We start from the raw sequence: 20,179 nt of genomic DNA, 5'->3' as shown, positions 1-20,179 counted from the left end.
ATTAGAAGATGATTGGAGTGGCACATACATTGGAACACCAAATGAGACAGAGGATCTCTACTCACTACATACACTAAATGGGATAGAGGATCCTCACTAAACAAAATAAAGTTCGATAACAGTTAAATAGACATAAAATTGCACAAAAGCTAATAAGATTATTGTCACAAAAAGTCCTCTTGTATGCAACGACGGGTCTACTAAGACCCTTCCGGGATACGCAGACACCGAAAACAATTTTTTTTTGTGTGTGTATTTTGTCTAATTTTCAGGGTAAAAAAATAAATTTATAACTTTTTTATTTTTATATAGATTTTAAATATTAATCTGGACACTGGAAAGAAATTTTTCTGGAGTCGCTATTGCTTGTATGATTCTTCCATCAATGCCATCTTCGATCTTTAACTTTTGCTCCAACTTAATTGTATATATAAATTAATAAAATTGAAATTAATAATTTTTGTGTGTTATTAGTTCTATAATAATATTAATATAAAGTGATTTTTTTTGTTGAAATTTTAGTGAAAAATAAAAAAAATCGTGGTTGAATTTCTCTTTTTTGTGGGAGTTGAGGGGTTTGATTGCTATAGTCGAAACCAAAGGGACCTAATTTCACCATTGAACAAAATCTACGAGGTTAGTTACCATTTTTGCGCTTTTTACTCATAGAGGATAAGGCAAGATAAATTGTTATTTATTTAGAAGACAAGAAAGAAAAACCTTAATCATCCTTAGAAGACCACACAATCAGTACAGTAAAATACGAAATCAGTAATAGAAGACTCAGCAATCAACCTCGAAAACTGTACTACTCCAACTTATTTTTCCAACGTGGAATAAAAAGAGCTTCTTTTGAAGCAACACTTGCAACCTATGGTACATCTCAATTGTTTCAGAAATTCCACCACCATAATATTACAGTTACCAAAGTCAAGAGACCAACTAAAGAACAAGCATATATATGATGACGAATGTTCAAGGGATCAAAAGATACTGCCCTACAAATGGCACATTCGTTGTAACATATGATCTACGTATGTATGATGTACCTCATGTTCAATGCATCATAACAAGACTAGTTTTTCTCCGATCTTTTAGCTGCCTCACTCAGGAATACCATCTTCTCCTGAAGACATAACATACGAGCTGAGTACAAAAAACTACGTATTTGTTTATTGATTTCGCTTTGTTATTGAATTGTTTTAGAGTTCACCATAAAAGAAAAAAACACAACAATATTTGCATTAGATAAATACATCAAAGTGCTTGCATTAAGAGATCAAGTATTTTTTAAAGGTAAGAAATTGTGAAACAAGAAGTGCACCAGAAATACTTACAGATTCCGAAAGCTCTTTCCATATAGTAGAAGCACACTTCTTCGCCTGATAGAAGATAAAAAATTAGTGATACCAGAATGAATAATTAGAAATATTGCATAAATTACTAGAATGTTAAAATTACTAACCCTGGAATAATTCCAGCTTCTCTGGCTCCTGATTTGCTCCCTTCAAGGTTAAATTGACAAAAATAATATTAAAGATCACCCCAAAAAACATGAAAAATTTATACACCCTTTATCTCGGTCATTTGTTTACCTTTTATATTCTTTGTAAGTGATATTTTATTCAAAGGTAAATAAATGATTGAGGACAAGGGGAGGTACTTCAATTTATTTGCAGAAGAGATAGAATAACACGACATTCAAGTAAATCGCATACACCAAAATGCAGAAGGCACGGGTTCGTAGTTTGCCAGAAACGATTCTGTTAAAATAGAAAGCGTGGTGAGTACATAGTATGAGGTACAACATTACTTGTACTGAGTATTAATCTTTCTTCAAAATATCGAAAGACAAGAAACTAACCTAGAATCGAATTCAGAATTAGCCATCGGAAGTGGTATGCTTAGCCCCTTGAAAACATCAAGTCCCTTCTTCCCCATCTTCTTGGTAGATACCGTCTTCACGGTCTTCGAACTTTTTGATTTCGTCTCTACAAGCAACAAATATCAAAGGCAATTAAAACAAACAAGCTTTAACAATAAATTAGTATGAAAAATGATAAATACAGCCTTTAGATACCAAAAAAAAAAAATGAAAGAAAAGCTTAAATCAAACATTAATGACATCAATTTGCGCGTAGTTGTGTCATAAATTCCTAATTTAATTCCATTTTGGGAAGTTCTTAAATACATCATTGCCCAAAAAAGTTCCACATGTCACTTATTAATTGGCTCCCTCATCTTTCATTGGTATTTATGCCAAAACCAAAGGACAAATTGAGGATAATTGCTCATCAAGTTCATTCTTAAATAAAAGGAGAATAAATAACTGAGTCTCCAAATGAGAAAGGACAACAAATGATCGGGAGTCGGGACAGAGGGAGTAAGTAATTGAGAATGAATCTCACCTGACCCGGGAACTTTGTCAAATGAGATTATCTTAAAACCCAAATTACCGACTTGAAACAAGGCTTTCGCCTCGTACGTAGCAATAAACCCATCCTCGCGCTTGATCCTGAGAGTTAGGTAGTAGTACACACCCGTAGCGGCCTGGACATTCAGCTTCGTAAGGCGTCCAGGTCCAACAGGAGGACTTTCCTGTTAGGTTGTTAGGTTAAGAAAATTAGTGGGTCCCTCGCCCCATCATGTGAAAGGTATTTCAATAACGCTATTGAGAGACTGTCTCTCGAGAGTTTTTGTGAAAGAGGTTAGACTACAAAAATCACGGAAATCACAAATTCATCAACTAAAAATAAAACCTAGAACTCATAAGGAATTATACCATCTTGCCTTTATATTTGTTGATGATCTCAGGAACTAATTCCTCTGCGTTTTTCCAGTATGCGCAAGTTCGGGAAGCGGAGAATATACGGCCCGTACCTAACAATGACCGAAAGTTTCGCAGCATTCCTAATCACCGGAATCAAAAAACCTGGCATTCAACCGTTCACACAATCAACCTCCGAACAACAAGACGGAACGAAGCGAAACGCGTATTTAACCTTTCACCATTAATAAATTAAAAACTAGGCATTCAACCTTCGATTAAAAAATAAACAATCATACGACAATTATCAGTGATTCGAAAATGCATCAAATTGACGTTATTGTATTGAGTTCAAGCAAGAAATTAAAATTAAAACCCTACCAAACATGCATGTATTAATTTATTAAGTAACCTAGACAACACAAATTCTCATTGAAGACATGACATATCCGTCACAAGCTGAAGACGGATACCATTTTACCTCACAATGTACCCACTTTTTCTCTCTCTGCAACACTATTCATGTGGTCCCCTTTCTCCACTAACCCATTTTGTTACCATTTTATCTCACAAAATATCCGTCACAAATGGTAACCCGTCACCAATTGCCTAGACAATTAAACAAGATAATTAAATAAACAATAATTGAATAAAGAAGAAGAACTTACTGAATTCTTGGTTATGAATTTGTGAAGATTTCTCGCGGAAGAGTTTTTTTTTGTTTTAGAAAGAAAAGCGGCGTTTTAATTTTTCGTTTTAGAAAGAAAAGCGGAAGAGTTTTTTTTTGTTTTAAATAAACAATAATTAAACGAGTTTTTTTCTCGCGGAGGAGTTTTTTTTGTTTTAAAATAGAGAAGTGGCGTTGGGTGCGGTTAAATAACGTCGACCCATAGATTGTGATTTCTGGCGGAAGAGTACTTTAATTATTTTTTAAAAAATTCATGTAGATCTCGCGCAAATACGCTGTATATATAGACCTTTTTATTTTTACTATAATACTTGTAGATTATGGACTTATATCTCATAAATTTTTAAAAACAAAAATTAATCTTAAAATTAATCAAGAGAATTGAGTAATTTCATAAAGATGAAAATGTTTTTTTATAAATTTTTAACGTCACGAAGTTAATAATAGGAGTAATAATTTATGTATAGATTATAGTTTTATATCAATTTTGTTTTATTTTTTGTTAAAAGATCATATTTTTAAGTTTAATGATGAAAAAGTTATTTCTAAATGAAAAATTACTTTAATAAATAAAATCTAATTTCTCTTAATATACAAGGGATAAAAAGAGTTTTTTTTGAAGCAACACTTTCAACATATGGTACATCTCAATAGTTTCAGAAACAGTCCGTTTTTCTTAAGACCATTGCTTTTGGTCTGAAATAAGACGGGTAACATGTCATCATTTTACAATAAAATGTTGTTATTTTCTGATAACATGTTACCATTATTGTTCACATCATTTTCAGGGTAAAAAATGACACCTCTAGTCATAACATTTTGTAAATTAATTGGTTACATTTTCTTGTTTCAGACGGACACTTTTGATTTTATTTGTCAGACGGATAAAATGTTGTCATTTTTTCAGAAATTCCACCACCAAATGCTCAAATATTACAGTTACCAAAGTCAAGAGATCAGCTGGCAGCTAAAGAACAAGCAACACTTTCGTTTGAGGGATAGGCACATTCGTTGTAACATATGATCTTCGTATGTACCTCGTGTTCAATGCATCATAACAAGACTAGTTTTTCTCCGATCTTTTAGCTGCCTCACTCAGAAATACCATCTTCTCCTGAAGTCATAACATACGAGCTCAGCACTAAAAACACGATTTGTCTACTGATTTCGTTTTGTTATTGAATTGTTTTAGAGCTCACCCATAAAAGAAACAAACGCGGCAATATTTGCATTAAATAAATACATCAGAGGGCTTGTGAAACAAGGTAGAAAGAGTACGCCACACATCCAAAACAGTCACTCACGAATGTTTCCGATTGTTTTAGAAGATAAAAAAAGTGCACCACAAATACTTACAGATTCGGAAAGTTCTTTCCATATAGTAGAAGCACACTTCTTCGCCTGATAGAAGATAAAAAAATTAACGGTACCAGAATAAATAAAAAATATGGCATAAATTACTTGAATGTTAACATTACTAACCCTAGAATAATTCCAGCTCCTCTGGCTCCTGATTTGCTCCCTTCATGGTTAAATTGACAAATTAATATTGTCCAAAAAACATGAAAAGTTATACTCCATTTGTCTCGGTCATTTGTTTACCTTTTATATTCTTTGTGAGTGATATTATATTCAAAGATAAACAAATGATTGGGGACGGGGAGATAGAATAACGCTGACATTCAAGTAAATCGCATACACCAAAATGCAGAAGGCACGGGTTCGAAATTTGCCAGAAACGATTCTGTTAAAATAGAAAGCATGCTGAGTACATAATATGAGGTAAAACATCATTAAACCTTTAGTCGAAAAATAGAAAGACAAGAAACTAACCCGGAATCAAATTCAGAATTAGTCATCGGAAGTGGTAAGCTTAGCCCCTTGAAAATATCAAGTCCCTTCTTCCCCATCTTCTTGGTAGATTCCGTCTTCTCAGTCTTCGAATTTTTTGATTTCGTCTCTACGAGCAACAAATATCAAAGGCAATCAAAACAAACAAGCTTAATAGTAAATTATGGAAAATGATAAATACAGCCCTTAAATACCAAAAAAAAAAATGAAAGAAAAGTTTAAATCAAACATTAGTGACATCAATTTACACGTAATTATGTCATAAATTCCTAATTTAATTCCATTTTGGGAAGTAATTTAGTTATTAATTACATCATTAGCCATACATTATAGATACAAAAAAGCCTTTAGGAAATACTTCCTCCGTCCCAATCAATTGTTATCCTTTGGTTTTGGCACAAATACCAAGGAAAGAAGGGGTGGAACAAATTGAGGGTGAATGATTAAATTGCACATCAAGTTCATTAATAAAAGGACAACAATTGACCGAGACCCAAAATAAAAAAAGACAACAAATAATCGGGACAAAGGGAGCAAGTAATTGAGAATGAATCTCACCTGACCCAGGGACTTTCTCAAAAGAAAGTATCTTAGTACCCAAATTACCGACTTGCAACAAGGCTTTTGCCTCGTACGTAGCAATAAACCCATCCTCGCGCTTGATCCTAAGAGTAAGGTAGTAGTACACACCCGTAGCGGCCTGGACATTCAGCTTCGTAAGCCGTCCAGGTCCAACCGGAGGACTTTCCTGTTAGGCAGTGTTTGGAAAAACGGAATTGATTTCATTTTCAGGATTTCAATTGTAGAAATTGAAATGTTTGAATTTAATTCCAAATCCAATTCCAAAATTGCGTTTTGAAAACCCGTGGAATTGGAATTGGAATTGAATTTGGGCGAGACGGATATGGGTCGAGACCATTGGATGTTTTATATTTGAAAAAATTAAATATTGCCTCGAAAAATATTTGGGATCGGAAAAAATATCATAAAAAAAATACGGAATTACTTTTTCACATACGGACTTTACTCTTTCACATACATTTTTTTCATAAAATTTTCAAATCATACCCTTTTCCCTAATCATAATCAAATCAACTCTTTATACACTTTTCCTAAAATTCAATCTAATTAATCTAAAAACGTGAAGAATGAAATATAATTCGACTACTGAAGTAATTTTTCATTTATATCAATAATTAATATGTCTTATTGAAATTATTAGGTCAAGTTTTTAGTGAAATTAATATGCAAACCAATTATTACTATTAATTAGGGTTTATGGGTGGTTAAAGGCACGGTGGTTAGGGTGGCTTTCGGTTTCTCTCAGCGCGGTGGCTAGGGATTGGTGACTTGTGTGTTGACGGTGGTGCGATGTGGGTGGTGCGTTGGTGAGGAAAGAGGATGGCTTGAATATGGAGTACTGCAATTGGTTTGCACCGGTCGACTAGGGGTACGGCTGAATTGCAGTGGGTGGTGCGAAAGGCGGTAGGCTAAAAGTTTGGTTTTTTTAATATAATACGCTGTATTAATAAGTGAATGTATGCTCGGACGATGCAATGATGACTGATGATGATTGATGACAATGAATGATTACACTGGTATTGATTACGAGCTTCTTAACGATGGATTGCATATAGCCATTTGAACGTACAAGTTACAACTAATGAATTTAAATTTTTTGCTTGATTATTGTTTATCCAATTTTTAATAGTTTGTTTGGAGCGACCTTTGCCGCGACTGACCAACGTAGGTGACTGGAAATGGTGAACAGAAGTGGTGCCTGGAGATGAGGGAAGAGAGGAGAAAATTAATTGGGTGAGGTGTGGGAATAAAAATGATAAGGGTAATATTGTAAAAGACGTATGTGAAAGAGTAAAATCCGTATGTGAAAAAGTACGTCCCTAAAAATATTATGACGAAATTTGCGTCACGAAATAAAACGTAGGAAGTCATGGAATTGAAATGAATCAAATGACTAAGGGGGTGTTTGGTTCACCCAATATAGGTATGAGGTATGGGTTTGGAATGAACCAAACCCATACCATGTGTTTGTTTGAAGGAAATGAAGGTTTCATACCCATACCTCAAACCCATGAGGTATGGGTTTCTCATACCCATGGAGGGGGGTGGGTATGAGATTGATACCTATGGTATCAAATTAGAAATACTCCCTCCAATTCTATGTATTCTTCCCTTTGTTTGTGGGCACGGGAATTAAGGAGAAGAATAAAATAAGAGTAAAAAGTTGGGTGGGGTTTGGTAGTAGGAGAGAGGGATGAATAATTATGAGTTAAATAAGAAATGGTGGGGCCAAAATATTAAGGAAAGTAATAAAATATGAGTAAAAGAGTTGGGTGGGGTTTGGTGATAGGAGAGAGAAATGAATAAAATAAGAGTAAAAGTTTCCAAAATAAGAAAGGGGAAGAAAACCCGAATAATCCGTTTTAGGAAATAGGGAAGAATATATAGAATAGGAGGGAGTATTAAAAAGTGATAAAAAAATTGTAAAAAAAACTTTTTATATTTTTATTTAATTAAATTTTATCTACATGATTTAATAGTATAAAAATTATTATTAAAAAAATTGTATTTTGAAGATTTTTTTAGCTTTGATTGATTTCTAACCCCATACCCCCAAAATTGAACCAAACACAAGGTATGAGGTATCAAGTTCCAACCCGATACCACCCAGGTATGATTCCCGATTCCAAACCCATACCCACGCGTGAACCAAACACCCCCTAATATATGGTAGGTATTTGAAAATCCCAAATTTTAACTAGCTTGGAATTGATAAGGAATTGTTCCAATTCCAAATTCTAGGAGTTGCCAAACACTTGAAATGTCTCAATTACGGAATTCAATTCCAATTCAAAGTTCTCAAACACACCATTAGGTTAAATCGGTTCGAGTAAAAAAAACACGAAAATCACAAAAATAAAACGGAAAATGCGCACGGTGCCCTTGAGGTTTGACTTTTTTTTTTCAAATTGATCATTGTTCACATAACTACGACTTGAAAAAAAATTGTCGAGTTTGAAATTTGTGACCAAGAGATATGGTCATTCAAAGTTTGTTCGGTCAAAAACACTTTGACATACAAAAACTCGTAGCCACGGGATCCAAATACCACATTTTTTTTAAAAAAATTATGAGTTGGGGCCTCTTAATGTTTTCTGTCGGACAAAATATCAAATGGACACCGTGTACATTTTACGAAAATAAAACCTAGAACTCATACCATGTTGTGTTTATATTTGTCGATGATCTCGGGAACTAGTTCCTCTGCGTCTTTCCAGTATTCGCAAGTTCGGGATGCGGGGAATATACGCCCCATACCTAACAATGACCGAAAGTTTCGCAGCATTCCTAATTGCCGGAATCAAAAAACCTGGCATTCAACCGTGTTCACACAATCAACCTCCGAACAACAAGACGGAACGAAGCGACGCATATTTAACCTTTCACCATTAATAAATTAAAAACATGTATTCAACCTTCGATTAAAAAAATAAACAATCATACGACAATTAACAGTGATTTGAAAATGCATCAGATTGACGTTATTGTTATGAGTTCATGCAAGAAATTAAAATTAAAACCCTACCAAACATGCATGTATTAATTTATTAAGTAACCTAGAAAATTAAATAAAGAAGAGGAACTTACTGAATTCTTGGTTATGAATTTGTGATTTGTGAAGATTTCTCGCGGAAGAGTTTTTTTGTTTTAGAAAGAAAATCTCAGAAAATAGAGAAGTGGCGCTGGTTATATGGGTGCGGTTAAATTGTGATTTCTCGAAGCGTACTTTTAATTATTTTTTTTGAAAATTGAAAAGAGGAGATGCAATCAGGGAAATTAACTATTTTCGATGTTAATTCATCAACTAATTGAGGCCAAATAGCAACCTGGCTATATATACATGTTCATAAACTTGAAGCCCAAGACCAAGCCCAAGCCCAAGCCCAAAATCCGCCAAACTGGTCCAACTGTCCAAAGGAGAAGAGTCTAATATTCGTCATGAGACTCATGACACAATTACGTCTAAGGGTAAGATTATTGATAGTCTTGAGACAAGACTTTGGTAAGCCTTGAGGCAAGACTCACTCAAGACTACCAATGGGTGAACATGTGTCCTTTCTTTTTGTTAAAAAAATAAAGTAGAGTGAAAAAGTAGAGTTTGAGGTGAGTCTGACGGATAATGTATAAAGTCTGAGGTGAGTTTGAGATGAGTTTGAACAATAAAGAAATAATAAAAGTTAGTGGAAAGCTGATGTGGCAGAGTCTTAAGACTTGGAAGAGTCTGACTGATAATCTCACTCTAATCAGGATCATCGATAAATTATACTAGTGTAGTGGGTTATACTTTCACTAAACATCTTTTTAATCTCTCTCTTTTATGTAATAAACTTCAAAATTAATCGAATTAACGAGTTAAAATGATGTGAATTAACGAAACAAAATTAATCAAGTCCAACACATTCAGTCATTTTTCAACTACCTAAGAACTTGTTGAACCTACTTTTTGAGAGCGGGTGTGGACAGATCTTGACCTTTGATGTAAAGGAAAATAGATGGCTTTGATGGATCAATATTTTTTTTTTTTTGACAATAATAGATGGATCAATTTTTAGCTAACTAAGTTTTAAAGAGATATTCTACTGTGTACCCCTGAGTTTTTGAGTTTTCTAAGTTGTACCCCTGCTTTTTTGAAATTCTATGTCATACCCCTAAACTCTATATTATAGTCTATAACATGACCTTATTAATTGTCTTTGTTAACGTAATTCGTTAGTTGATCGACTATTTCAGTCTTTCATGCACCAATCACTCCTTAACACGCCCGCTTAGTTATTAGCCCATCTAATTATCAACTAACTCGCTTAATAATCAACTAACATTTCCAAACATGCACAAAACTTTCATTTCGTTTTTTTGCTTCTTTAAATAGGTATTAAAGGTAATTTGTAATTGTTTAAAGTTAGTTTGTGATTATTATCATAAAAGAAGATGATATGATGTTAATCAATGAGATTTGAGGTTAAAGAACGATTGTTTAAGAGACAACGAGTGAAGAGAGTGTTGAAAGAGGTCATTATACGGATGAAGTAAAGAGTTCAGGGGTACACCGTGGAATATAAAAAAAGTAGGAGTATAACATGGAAAACGCAAAAATTCAAGGGTACACCATAGAATTTCCCAAGTTTTAAGTTTGTATGTTGCACGATTTTATATTAACATATGACGATTCCAACTCGTTTTACATGTCATTGTAATTGTAAAGCTAATGTTTATTTTTTATAACTATATTACGGTTTACCATAGAAAAAATTAGCTAGTCTCAGGACACCATATCGACAATTTCCCCTTTTTTCCTGATTTCGAAAGGCAACTATATGAATGACCGAATGACAAACATACAGTTTACAGGATATGAAAAAAGAACCGCGTACAACTCCCACCCCCCTCACAAAATGTAAAAACTCTCGATATCAAGAGAAAATCGTCATGTACAATGTACAATCCCACAGGTATATCTGCACCCGGAGACAACACTAAGATGGAAGTCCTGTATCAAAAGACGGGCTGGATTGTTGAATCCAACGACCTGTTTTCCGAAGTAAAAAAGTAAGGCGCCTCTCTATATACAGACTCTAGGGACCACATACGACATCCATCTCGAATGTTTATGATACTTCAACGATTGCTACTTGAGTTTTGACCTCGTTCACTGTCCCCAAGAAATGCCGGTGAGGCCTCAAAAGCTTTATTACGAGAGACGAGAATCTAGTATCACATCTGAAGAAGGTTATTAACAGTCACAGCAACAGAGTTTGTTTGCTGCAAATCCTGTCATTTTCAGAAATGATGTGTATAAGAGTCAATACAGGAAGGAGTAGTATACGGGTAGTCGAGAACAAGTACAACACCCCAAAATCACGAACATAGAGGTTAATTTTTTTTTTCACCCATAAACGGAGTCTTAGTGCCAATCTCCTATATACTAAGAGAATAAAAGGTCTCAAAAGTTTTCCCTCCAAACTCCATCTACTTATATATGGAAAGAAATAAGATTTTTTTCATTAAACTAATATTTTTTCTTTAATGTATAATTTTATCATTAAATTCTAAATTATAGTGTTTTAATCAAATAAAATAAGTGTGGTATAAAATTATAGAATATAAATTGCTAATATTTCTTAGAGAATGACTTGAGGCATAATTACACGGTATAAAACAAAAATATTATAAACAAATATTACTGTATTATCTTTGTGAAAAAAATTCATTATGAAGAGAAATTATAAGATTAAATCATTTATTCTTTAAAATACAGATTTCATGTTATACTCAATTATTTATTAGTTTTGCAGTTAAAGTATTTTCTAATATCAAAATACAATACGTGAAATATGAAAATATTAATGTATAAATTTGGAAAATAATTAAGTAATACACACTAAAAAGGTAAAAATTCTATAAAAACCGCGCATTTATTGCGGGATCTGTACTAGTTTTGATGATTATCAGGATAATACTAACTGGTATCTGCAATGTGTAAGTTTTGTAATAAACTGCTGAATTTGACAAGAAGTAATACCTGGAAAATGATTTCATCGGGGACATGAGGAAGCACCTCTCTCACAGTCTCCGCCATTGCAAGTAAGTTTGCAATGCTGTCATTCGCAGGATTAGAGGTGACCCTTCTATGTACAGTTGTTGGTGCTGGGTATCTCTGTGCAGCAGGAGGGAAAGCAGTGCCAGAAGTCGAACCCTGAGAAGTGCTTCCTGGCCAGAGATTCCATGAAGTATCTTCCAGCGCTGTCTGGGCATAGTTCTCTCCAACTGAGGCCAAGTGCCTCATCATCATCTGGACTCGGCCCAAACCAACTGATCTAATGGCTGTTGATGGGCCAGCCCCGTCTAGACCTTGACTTGGCCATGGTTGCAACCAATGGGGGTCAGATCCGGTTTCTCTACAGCACAAGTAAAGATGGGTTCAAAATGTGTAAAACGAGTTATTAGTTAAATGCAAACAAAGATAAGAACACCTTGAATTAGTGATGCTACTTTGCTACCAACAAGCAAAGTCGTCTCACTTATTCCGGACCAACTTCAAATACTGAAATAGTTAACCGACAAAAAAAGCCAGATAATTTTGAAACCCAGCCTATTCTCAATGAAATGTATGACGACCTTAACAAATATCAATATGTCATAATTAAATACTTAATTCTCACATGCCAAAACTAACACAAATTCTCATTATAGATACCCCCACTTGCCCTCCCACTTTAATTTTGTGAGAGGGCCACTATCTGTCTATAACTATAGACGAATAGTGACCGTTTATAATGAGACGGACTGCAAAACTAAATGCAATGAATGAAATTCACATATACCTATAGACGGATAGTGAACGTCTATAATGAGACGACCTTAACCAATATCAATGAATGGAACACCTTGTTCGACAGCTTGCCAACAAGAATGAAGCTATGCGCTCACTTTTTTTTTTTTTTTTTTTTAAAAAAAGGAGGAAAGTCTCACTCGTCATGCATGGAGGTAGAATGAACATTTGAAACATTAAACCCCAACAAATGTTGTAATGCATAGAGCTTTAATTGTTAAAAGCTTAGAATTACAATAGGAATTTAATCAGAACATAATTGTGGTTTCAAACCTCCAAGGACCAGGTTCTATTGAATTTGGGTTTTGACTGGGGAAAACTCCTCCAAGGCCCCGAACATTTGGCAGATCAAGTCCTGCACTGAGCTGACGAGCAAGTTGTTCATCACTTGAAACATTTGTAGTATTAGAGCTTGCCTCGCTTTCAGATTGACCAGCAAAAAGGGGTTTCCGACAGGTAGGGCAAGAATATACCTCATTGAGGCCTTGATCCAACCTGGTATGACGTAAGGCACAAGTCTCAGCATCTAATAGACAAAAACGTGTTCATGCTAAACTGTAATGTTATATATATATACATCTCACAATGTTCAAGTAAATATATAATCAAGTAATTCTGAAAATATTTTTTGTCAAATTAATATCGACCTGCTTTCAGCTTTCTCAAAACTTAGAACTTAATACAACAACAACAACATCAGAGCCTTAATCCCAAAATGATTTGGGGTCGGCTGACATGAAACTTAAAACTTAATAAATAAATAAAATGGAGAGGGTAACATAAATAACCATAACACATACCAAGATCTCAGGCAAGCAAGATGAAATAAGTGCTTACAAGGTAGCCTTTTGGCCTTTGCCATTGGTTCCTGTTCATATCCGGAAAGAACATGAGGGGGTATTTTAACAGATAAAATGGAAGTTTAGAGACCAGCTCAAGAACACAAAATATAAAAGTAGCAAAGAGGCAGTAACACCCCTGATATAGTAAAAACAAACCTGCACAAGGTGAAAGCAAAATACTTACCCTACAAATGGCACATTCGTCATCATATGCCAGTATCTCCTCTGATGAAGCATCGGGAAGAGCCTCATGAAGAGCACCTAAGGCTATCTTCAATTTGATAAATCCTTTAACACGCTTCAGTACTGCGCTCAGTAGAGCCTGCATAGAATAAATCAAAGAATTACAACTAGTTAGGTTAATTAAGTTAAAGCACTGATATTTGCAGGACATTCACAAACAAAAAGAAGATCAATACTAATTATGTAAACAACTAATTATAACACATACACGAATGTTCAGGAAAATGAGTGCATCCACCAGATGAAAAGTCATGCCATGAAGAAACCAAATAAGCACGTAATGGCCGAGTGCCATTAAAAGTGTCATCATATCGAGGAGGAAGCCCACATTTCGAACAATATTGCTTTTCCATTCCCATAGTGAACCTGCAGAAGCTCTCTATTAAAAAGATGAAGGCAAAAAAGCACACAAAAAAGTGTGCAGTGCTGTAAAGATGACCTTTATTGTTCACATAAAAGTGCACACAGAAAACATTGTTAAACCAGCGGCAAATTCAGGCCTTGTTCGAATACCAAAATAAGAGGGAAAGAAAGGGGAGGGGGATAGAAGGAAAGGAAAGGGAAGGAAGGGGAGGGGAGGGAGAACAGAGTAGGTGTGTTTAATTTTTATTAGCCTGGGAGGATGGAAAATGGATCCTTCCATTTCCCTCCTCGTTTACTAACCAAACAAGGGACTTTGTATCCCTCCCCTCGTCTTCACTCCAGATCCTCCAATCCAAAGAAGGTCTTAAACTTTCTCCAATATTACAAATACACTGAGTTATCAAATTTTGTCAATTTGAGATTTCGATACAATGATCTTCACACATCCAACTTTCCTGAAACAGAACATTTTGAATAGAAAATTGACGACAAAATTTACTCTCAAGTTTGACTTTGCTTCTATCTGTGTGGTAAATCAAGCCCTCACAAAAACATATACTTGATTGACATGGCTCTATGATATATGATCTCTGATTTATTGTAAGATTAGTTTAGTAGACTTGGGGTTAAAAGGAACTAACAACAGAGCACGTATTTATGAAGATCTAAAATAATGTTTACTGGCAAGAAGTCAGATGAAGTACCCGCAGTTGAATCCAATAGTTTTGACCTTTGGCTATCTGAAGTCTCCGCTGCAGAGTGGTGGAGCCAAATATCCATTAACTGAAATCCATGTACCACCATAGCCTGAAAAAATAATCAAAGCAATAAACACTTGTCAGTAGGAATACTGCACACATACAATGATAGTAGGTCCACTCGAATTTCAAATGTCACACCTGCAGTGTCTCAAAAGCTATACTGAGCGGCTCAAAGAACAGTAACCAATATGTCGATGAAATTAGTGGTCCAGAAACAGCCGCACAAAACCATACCCTATGGAAACACGGTGACCAAAATCTCAGAATCGCAAAACCAATTTTCTTCCAATTACTCTTAGTCTATACGGATAAAAACAAAGATCTTCCAATGCCTTACAGCCTAACTTAAAGCAACAATTGCAACACAAAATTCTCAAAATCCAATTCGATACTCCTATAACATTATGCCAGTGTTCAAACTAGAAAAAGCATAAGCCATATGTACAAAGTACGAACAACAATTCAAGATTCTCGTACTTCAATTTGATCAAAATCAGAAGCAACTGACAGCTGAACATAAATCACTCCATGAACCATGATAATAGTTATACAAGAGGATATTGACTAGTGACTATGTGCTCAATTAAACATAGAAGATAAAGGATTACCATAGAAAATCAACAGTCAGCACAAACAATAGAGCTGAATATACACGAAAATATGTCCAGGGGGTGGCAGAAGGAGATGCATTCAATCGCTCAAGACGATCTCTTGCCAATGCTTGAAACATCTGTACAAGAAACATTATCAAAGTGTCAAACACAAGTAGAAGTCAAACTTGAAAACTTAAATCAGCAGATTAGAAATGTAGTACCTTCAAGAAACAAAGAACAGTTAACCACGTCACCCATAGGCTGCCTTGAAATATCGTTGGAGGAATTACCAATGGAAGGAATGTCCCCTATTGAACACCCAAATATGACGATTAATTAGACAGACAACTGGGTCTAACAGAAAAGATATCTGGCATGTAGTGCATTGATTGCAGAAATCCTTCGGGTCCTTTGACTTTTTACTTCACCTAAACTTAGCTGATAAAAGTAGGTCCATACCACTATCAGAAAAGGTCATTCACAAACCATGGATATGTTATTTTCTAAATGGAAGGAGACACTTATTGAACTAAAGGTGACGATATCACTAATCATTGTGGTAAACAAAAAGAACATTTAGAGTACTAAACCAATTCTTCAGGAAGAAAAGAAACATATTGCTAAATGCTTTTAAACACCAAAGACGACACCACCAAAAGTATACCACTGACTTGGGAATCATCTTGGTTAGTGAATGGTTAAGTCTTTCACATTCATTGGTCTCAGTTTTCAATTTAGAGAACTGTTACACTCTCAAACAAATATCAATTAATATGTCATATAACTGTTAATTGCAGTGCAAAGGTCACATGGCGAATTTAAAGTAAATACATAAATAAAAACTCTCAGACATTTTTACTGCTGAGTGCTGACCCAAATACGAAATTTCTAGCATTTCACAAGGTTCTTACTATTCAGGTCTTCTGCTTACACAAGATACAGAGTGATACTTAATGGTAAATAAAAATCATGAAGCAACTGGATACTCAATAGTCAATACCTGCCTAATGCTCCCAAAAGAATAAGTTACAAACACAAGGAAACATGGACATTTATTTTTAAATAGAGGGAGTACAGTAGTACAAGCATGTCTACTAGCAATTTTTTAAATGACTAAAAAGCTTACCTTATAAATGATATAATTCACAAGCCGTTCCACCAATTTCCGAGTTTCAGAAGCATACAGCTCTCCGAAAAAGACAGTCTAGACCAACAAAAAAAAACGAATCAACTCCTTGTGTGTTTTAACAAAATGCACTTACGGCACCTACATGATCACATGAATATATATATCAATTTGGTAGTTCGAAATGATGACAAATACCCTATATATAAACATGTTCATGGAAGGTAGCCCTTTCTTTTATATGGAACTTTTTCTGGATATAGATTTGAAGTGGACTCATCGGATTAATCTAAAAACTAGAAGAAGCTTTCTTGCCAAAATCTCTCATTAAACGTTGACAAGGTTGTTAGCCATAGTCCAAATCGGGTCTCTTTATCTACTGACATGACACTAGCGATTTTTTTCGAAGAATTGCACAGGCATTTGTGTGCGATATATTCTTTCAAAGGGAAGCTAGAACTGTAAGTCCAAAATGGAAAGAGCTACGTTAAATTCCTATCAATTTACGTCCCGACATTGCAGCACCGCATGCTGGGTCATTCAGCATTGACATAAGTTATCCAATGGATCCTCCTACAAACTCTCGATTCACGGACACATCAGCATACGTTCACAGAAGACTAGTAAACTACGTTACCAATCTCTCTACCGTCCAATTTTAGGAAAATGCAGCAAGCAGATATAACATAACGTAAGTTTTTAAAGATCAATCCAATATGACAAATCAAAATATGGATGAACTTATAAAAACATGAATTTTAAATTAGTTACCTTAAGGCACAAAGTAACTAGAACGAACACATTGATGACGCAAACTGCCAGAAATGTAATTGTGGTATGAGACCGTAGCAGCAACTCAACAATACGATAAGCATTTTCCGAGTAAAGTGTATCCCTGTCGATGAGTCCGTCTGACTTGAAATTATCAAGTGATATCTCGGCCCAGCACTGTAGACCTATAAAGCTCACCACTGTACATACTGCTGAAATTGCTAGATAGCTCACGCCCATCGCTAGCAACAACTATACTCACTTTACCGCGCATAAACTCCCCTAATTTCATCAGAACAACATCCACATAACTCTCTAGCCCCCTATAAACAATTGCCTCGCCTTGCCTCGCCTCTTCTCTTCAAATCGACAAATTACCACATGAATTTTACGTTTTAACCCTATAAACCTCTGGTGGGCAATGATCTCAACTATTCCGTTGCAGCAAAAAGTAAAGCCTGCGTATCTAATCAAAAGTCAGGCAACTTCAATGCTCAAACTTTACAGTTTACAATCTCATCAAGTTTCGATTTTCCGACATAAATCAGTACAACCTCCTAAATTAAATAACATCAAAATCTAATCACTTCGATAGCGAACCAAACCTTAAACAATCAACATTAAAAATAACGCAAACATATCGAAATCACCTCAATTTCAACATTAGCAAAATTGCCTCAGTTTCGAGTCAACAACAGAAAAAAAAGCTCAAAAAAGCAACAAAATTCGCCAGCAAAATCAAATCAATTAAATGTAAATCGTTTCTCAAACCTAATTGTCTCAATAAGATAACCGACGAACCAAAACTTCACAAAATGAACATCACAAATCGCACAAACACAACAAAATCACCTCAATTTCAACAATTTCGAATCAAAAACACAAAAAGATCGTAATTTTACACAGAATCGGAAGAAATTAGTTTAATCAATACGAAAATCGATCTAAAGATGAGGTATAATACCTTGAATTGGATCGGATTATGAGGAATTGAAGTGCAAATCCTAAATTCGATTGATGAGATTGTTGATGAAGACGACGAAGAAGAAGGGGGAGAAGAGAGAAACCGTCGATCTTTTAAATTAAATTTAATGATTAGATTTTGGGGAATTAGAAAGCAAAAGTAAGATTTTGTTGTTCCTGATGAAAGTAACGTTGTACCTTCCTTCCTTGCTCTATTGACACATACATTTGTGATTATCATCAATCTATCATGGCATTCATGGGTTGTCAAGAATTGAAAGTAAAGTTGATTTGGGTCGGATCAGGTCAGGTCGGGTTGTATTTAGGTTGGTTTGGATTGAGTCGAGCTAACCTAGGTGACGGTCGGTGAAGCTTAGCAAAGGCTTACCTTTGCCTGGTTCCTATGGCGGCTTGGGCGAGTTGGTTGATTGATCGGGGTAATCAGGTGGCTTGGAACTGATGGCCGAGTAGAGACGAGTTAGATAGAAATAACCCATATAGTTGACAAATCTAGTTGTATGATTCTGTTAGATTTAATTTCAATTCATTTTAATTTGGTGATGTTTTGTTAAATTCGGTTTAATTAAACTTTAAAAGATTGGTGTTGAATATGAAGTGAGTGGGTAGTTGAGGGATCATAATGCAAAACACATCTAAATAAGAACCAGCACAAAAACTGGACTAAGTAGCCCAAGGTTTACATTGCACCAAGTTAGACCTATATTGCGTAGAAAGTCATCAAAACTCACAACTGAAAACATATATTTGTGTTGAAAGACTTTTCTAAGTACATTGTAAAACTCTTTTTCTACGTTCTAGTGGCGTAAGTGCACTTTGCTCACTCTCGATAGTTAAGCGGTCTCGTTGGTCTCCTGATGTTGTATATCACAGGATTCACAGCTAAGGGGATGAATGTTTGAGACACATTTTTGTGTCTTGTTGCAAATATTTCTCTGAATCTTTCTCAATTAAGATGAGTAAAGATATGCCCGATCATTTGGTCAGCTCTGATCGCCCCTTCAAGAATGTCGTGGGTGTTGAAGTTAATTTCCGTATTCAGCCACCTGTACGCCATCAACACGCTTTTGTTAGCTGCTGTAGTTACTTTGTTGTCTTAGTTTACGGTATTACTAAATAAGTGCATTTGACCAAATGAGTCAAATATCATTTGTATAAGAATTATTTTTATAGCTGCAACACAAAAAAAAGTACTCCCTCCGTCCCGGTCATTTGTTGTCTTATTCCATTTTTTTGTGTCTCAGCCAATGGTTGTCCTTTCTATTTTAGGATTGCATTTGGTGAGTAATTTGATCATTCACACTCAATTTGGTCCATTTGTCATCTTATAATTGATCCTCTCCTTATTCCTCGGTCTTTGTTCTAAAACCAAAAGGACAACAATTGACCGGAACAGAGGGAGTACATTGTAAAATTATTCTTTTAATAACTACGTCCTGATCTCCCAATAATTTAATTGTTTTACTTAATTCTTGTATAAACCCGTCTTCTCGATCAAATACAAGTATACAACTCAAACTAGAACTAGATCTGGCAAACAGACCAACCGAGTCAGGTTCGGCTCGTGTCATTTTCCCAAATTCGAGTCCGATCGGGTCAGGTCTTTGAGTTTAAGCAATTCTCAAGTCGGTTATTATCAAATTATTTAGAAATAACTGTCGATTTCTAACAATTAAAGTCGGGTTTGGTCACTTTAGATTCAAGTCCTCAATAAAGATGTCAGGTCGTAGGTCGTGTTCCAATCGGATTTTTTAGGTCGGGTCGGGATTAATTTTGTCAGGT

At 35.1% G+C, this 20,179-nt stretch overlaps 3 protein-coding genes across 7 annotated transcripts; all 3 read right to left on the bottom strand.

Moving 5' to 3' along the window:
• Positions 1–705: 705 nt before the first annotated feature.
• On the bottom strand, positions 706–3,520 carry LOC141609431 (uncharacterized). Of its 3 annotated transcripts, none has more exons than XM_074428477.1 (8): positions 3,436–3,520; positions 2,783–2,932; positions 2,409–2,598; positions 1,865–1,991; positions 1,719–1,763; positions 1,466–1,505; positions 1,338–1,382; positions 975–1,126 (listed from the first exon to the last, which is right to left on the bottom strand). In XM_074428477.1, the coding sequence occupies exons 2-8, from the start codon at positions 2,906–2,908 to the stop codon at positions 1,076–1,078; spliced, it is 624 nt and encodes a 207-aa protein (XP_074284578.1). In that variant the 5' UTR covers positions 2,909–2,932; positions 3,436–3,520; the 3' UTR covers positions 975–1,075. The 3 variants fall into 3 exon arrangements, with proteins under 3 accessions (XP_074284579.1, XP_074284578.1, XP_074284580.1); XM_074428479.1 differs by having other exon boundaries at positions 2,783–2,910; positions 3,436–3,519; XM_074428478.1 differs by lacking the exon at positions 3,436–3,520 and having other exon boundaries at positions 706–1,126; positions 2,783–2,962.
• Positions 3,521–4,059: 539 nt separating this feature from the next.
• On the bottom strand, positions 4,060–9,182 carry LOC141609432 (uncharacterized). 2 transcript variants are annotated; one of them, XM_074428480.1, is made up of 8 exons: positions 8,976–9,182; positions 8,548–8,697; positions 5,865–6,054; positions 5,289–5,415; positions 5,155–5,199; positions 4,938–4,977; positions 4,812–4,856; positions 4,060–4,569 (listed from the first exon to the last, which is right to left on the bottom strand). In XM_074428480.1, exons 2-8 carry the CDS (start codon positions 8,671–8,673, stop codon positions 4,519–4,521), a joined length of 624 nt encoding a protein of 207 aa, XP_074284581.1. In that variant the 5' UTR covers positions 8,674–8,697; positions 8,976–9,182; the 3' UTR covers positions 4,060–4,518. The 2 variants fall into 2 exon arrangements, with proteins under 2 accessions (XP_074284581.1, XP_074284582.1); XM_074428481.1 differs by lacking the exon at positions 5,155–5,199 and having other exon boundaries at positions 4,237–4,569; positions 8,976–9,060.
• A 1,478-nt stretch (positions 9,183–10,660) lies between these two features.
• On the bottom strand, positions 10,661–18,619 carry LOC141606575 (E3 ubiquitin protein ligase RIN2-like). 2 transcript variants are annotated; one of them, XM_074425756.1, is made up of 13 exons: positions 18,381–18,619; positions 17,417–17,874; positions 16,646–16,723; positions 15,741–15,827; positions 15,535–15,656; positions 15,065–15,161; positions 14,870–14,972; positions 14,011–14,168; positions 13,744–13,881; positions 13,518–13,585; positions 12,991–13,212; positions 11,908–12,283; positions 10,661–11,156 (listed from the first exon to the last, which is right to left on the bottom strand). In XM_074425756.1, the coding sequence occupies exons 2-13, from the start codon at positions 17,654–17,656 to the stop codon at positions 11,100–11,102; spliced, it is 1,746 nt and encodes a 581-aa protein (XP_074281857.1). In that variant the 5' UTR covers positions 17,657–17,874; positions 18,381–18,619; the 3' UTR covers positions 10,661–11,099. The 2 variants fall into 2 exon arrangements, with proteins under 2 accessions (XP_074281857.1, XP_074281856.1); XM_074425755.1 differs by having other exon boundaries at positions 17,417–17,882; positions 18,381–18,618.
• Positions 18,620–20,179: the final 1,560 nt, after the last annotated feature.

This window comes from Silene latifolia, chromosome 10, assembly GCF_048544455.1.
Source record: "Silene latifolia isolate original U9 population chromosome 10, ASM4854445v1, whole genome shotgun sequence".
In the NCBI taxonomy this organism is placed as follows: Eukaryota; Viridiplantae; Streptophyta; class Magnoliopsida; order Caryophyllales; family Caryophyllaceae; genus Silene; species Silene latifolia.
Note: the sequence above shows the minus strand (reverse complement) of the source record. Positions and strands in the feature narration are given on the sequence as shown.

Coding starts and splice junctions, on each gene's coding strand:
- LOC141609431 (XM_074428477.1), bottom strand. CDS start 2,908: ATGCTGCGAAACTTTCGGTCATTGTTAGGTACGGGCCGTATATTCTCC. Junction 1,764..1,864: donor AATTCTGAATTCGATTCTAG/GTTAGTTTCTTG, acceptor CTATTTTAACAG/AATCGTTTCTGGCAAACTAC. Junction 1,506..1,718: donor CGTGCCTTCTGCATTTTGGT/GTATGCGATTTA, acceptor TTAACCTTGAAG/GGAGCAAATCAGGAGCCAGA.
- LOC141609432 (XM_074428480.1), bottom strand. CDS start 8,673: ATGCTGCGAAACTTTCGGTCATTGTTAGGTATGGGGCGTATATTCCCC. Junction 5,200..5,288: donor AATTCTGAATTTGATTCCGG/GTTAGTTTCTTG, acceptor CTATTTTAACAG/AATCGTTTCTGGCAAATTTC. Junction 4,978..5,154: donor CGTGCCTTCTGCATTTTGGT/GTATGCGATTTA, acceptor TTAACCATGAAG/GGAGCAAATCAGGAGCCAGA.
- LOC141606575 (XM_074425756.1), bottom strand. CDS start 17,656: ATGGGCGTGAGCTATCTAGCAATTTCAGCAGTATGTACAGTGGTGAGC. Junction 13,882..14,010: donor TCATTTTCCTGAACATTCGT/GTATGTGTTATA, acceptor TATTCTATGCAG/GCTCTACTGAGCGCAGTACT. Junction 13,586..13,743: donor ACGAATGTGCCATTTGTAGG/GTAAGTATTTTG, acceptor GGATATGAACAG/GAACCAATGGCAAAGGCCAA.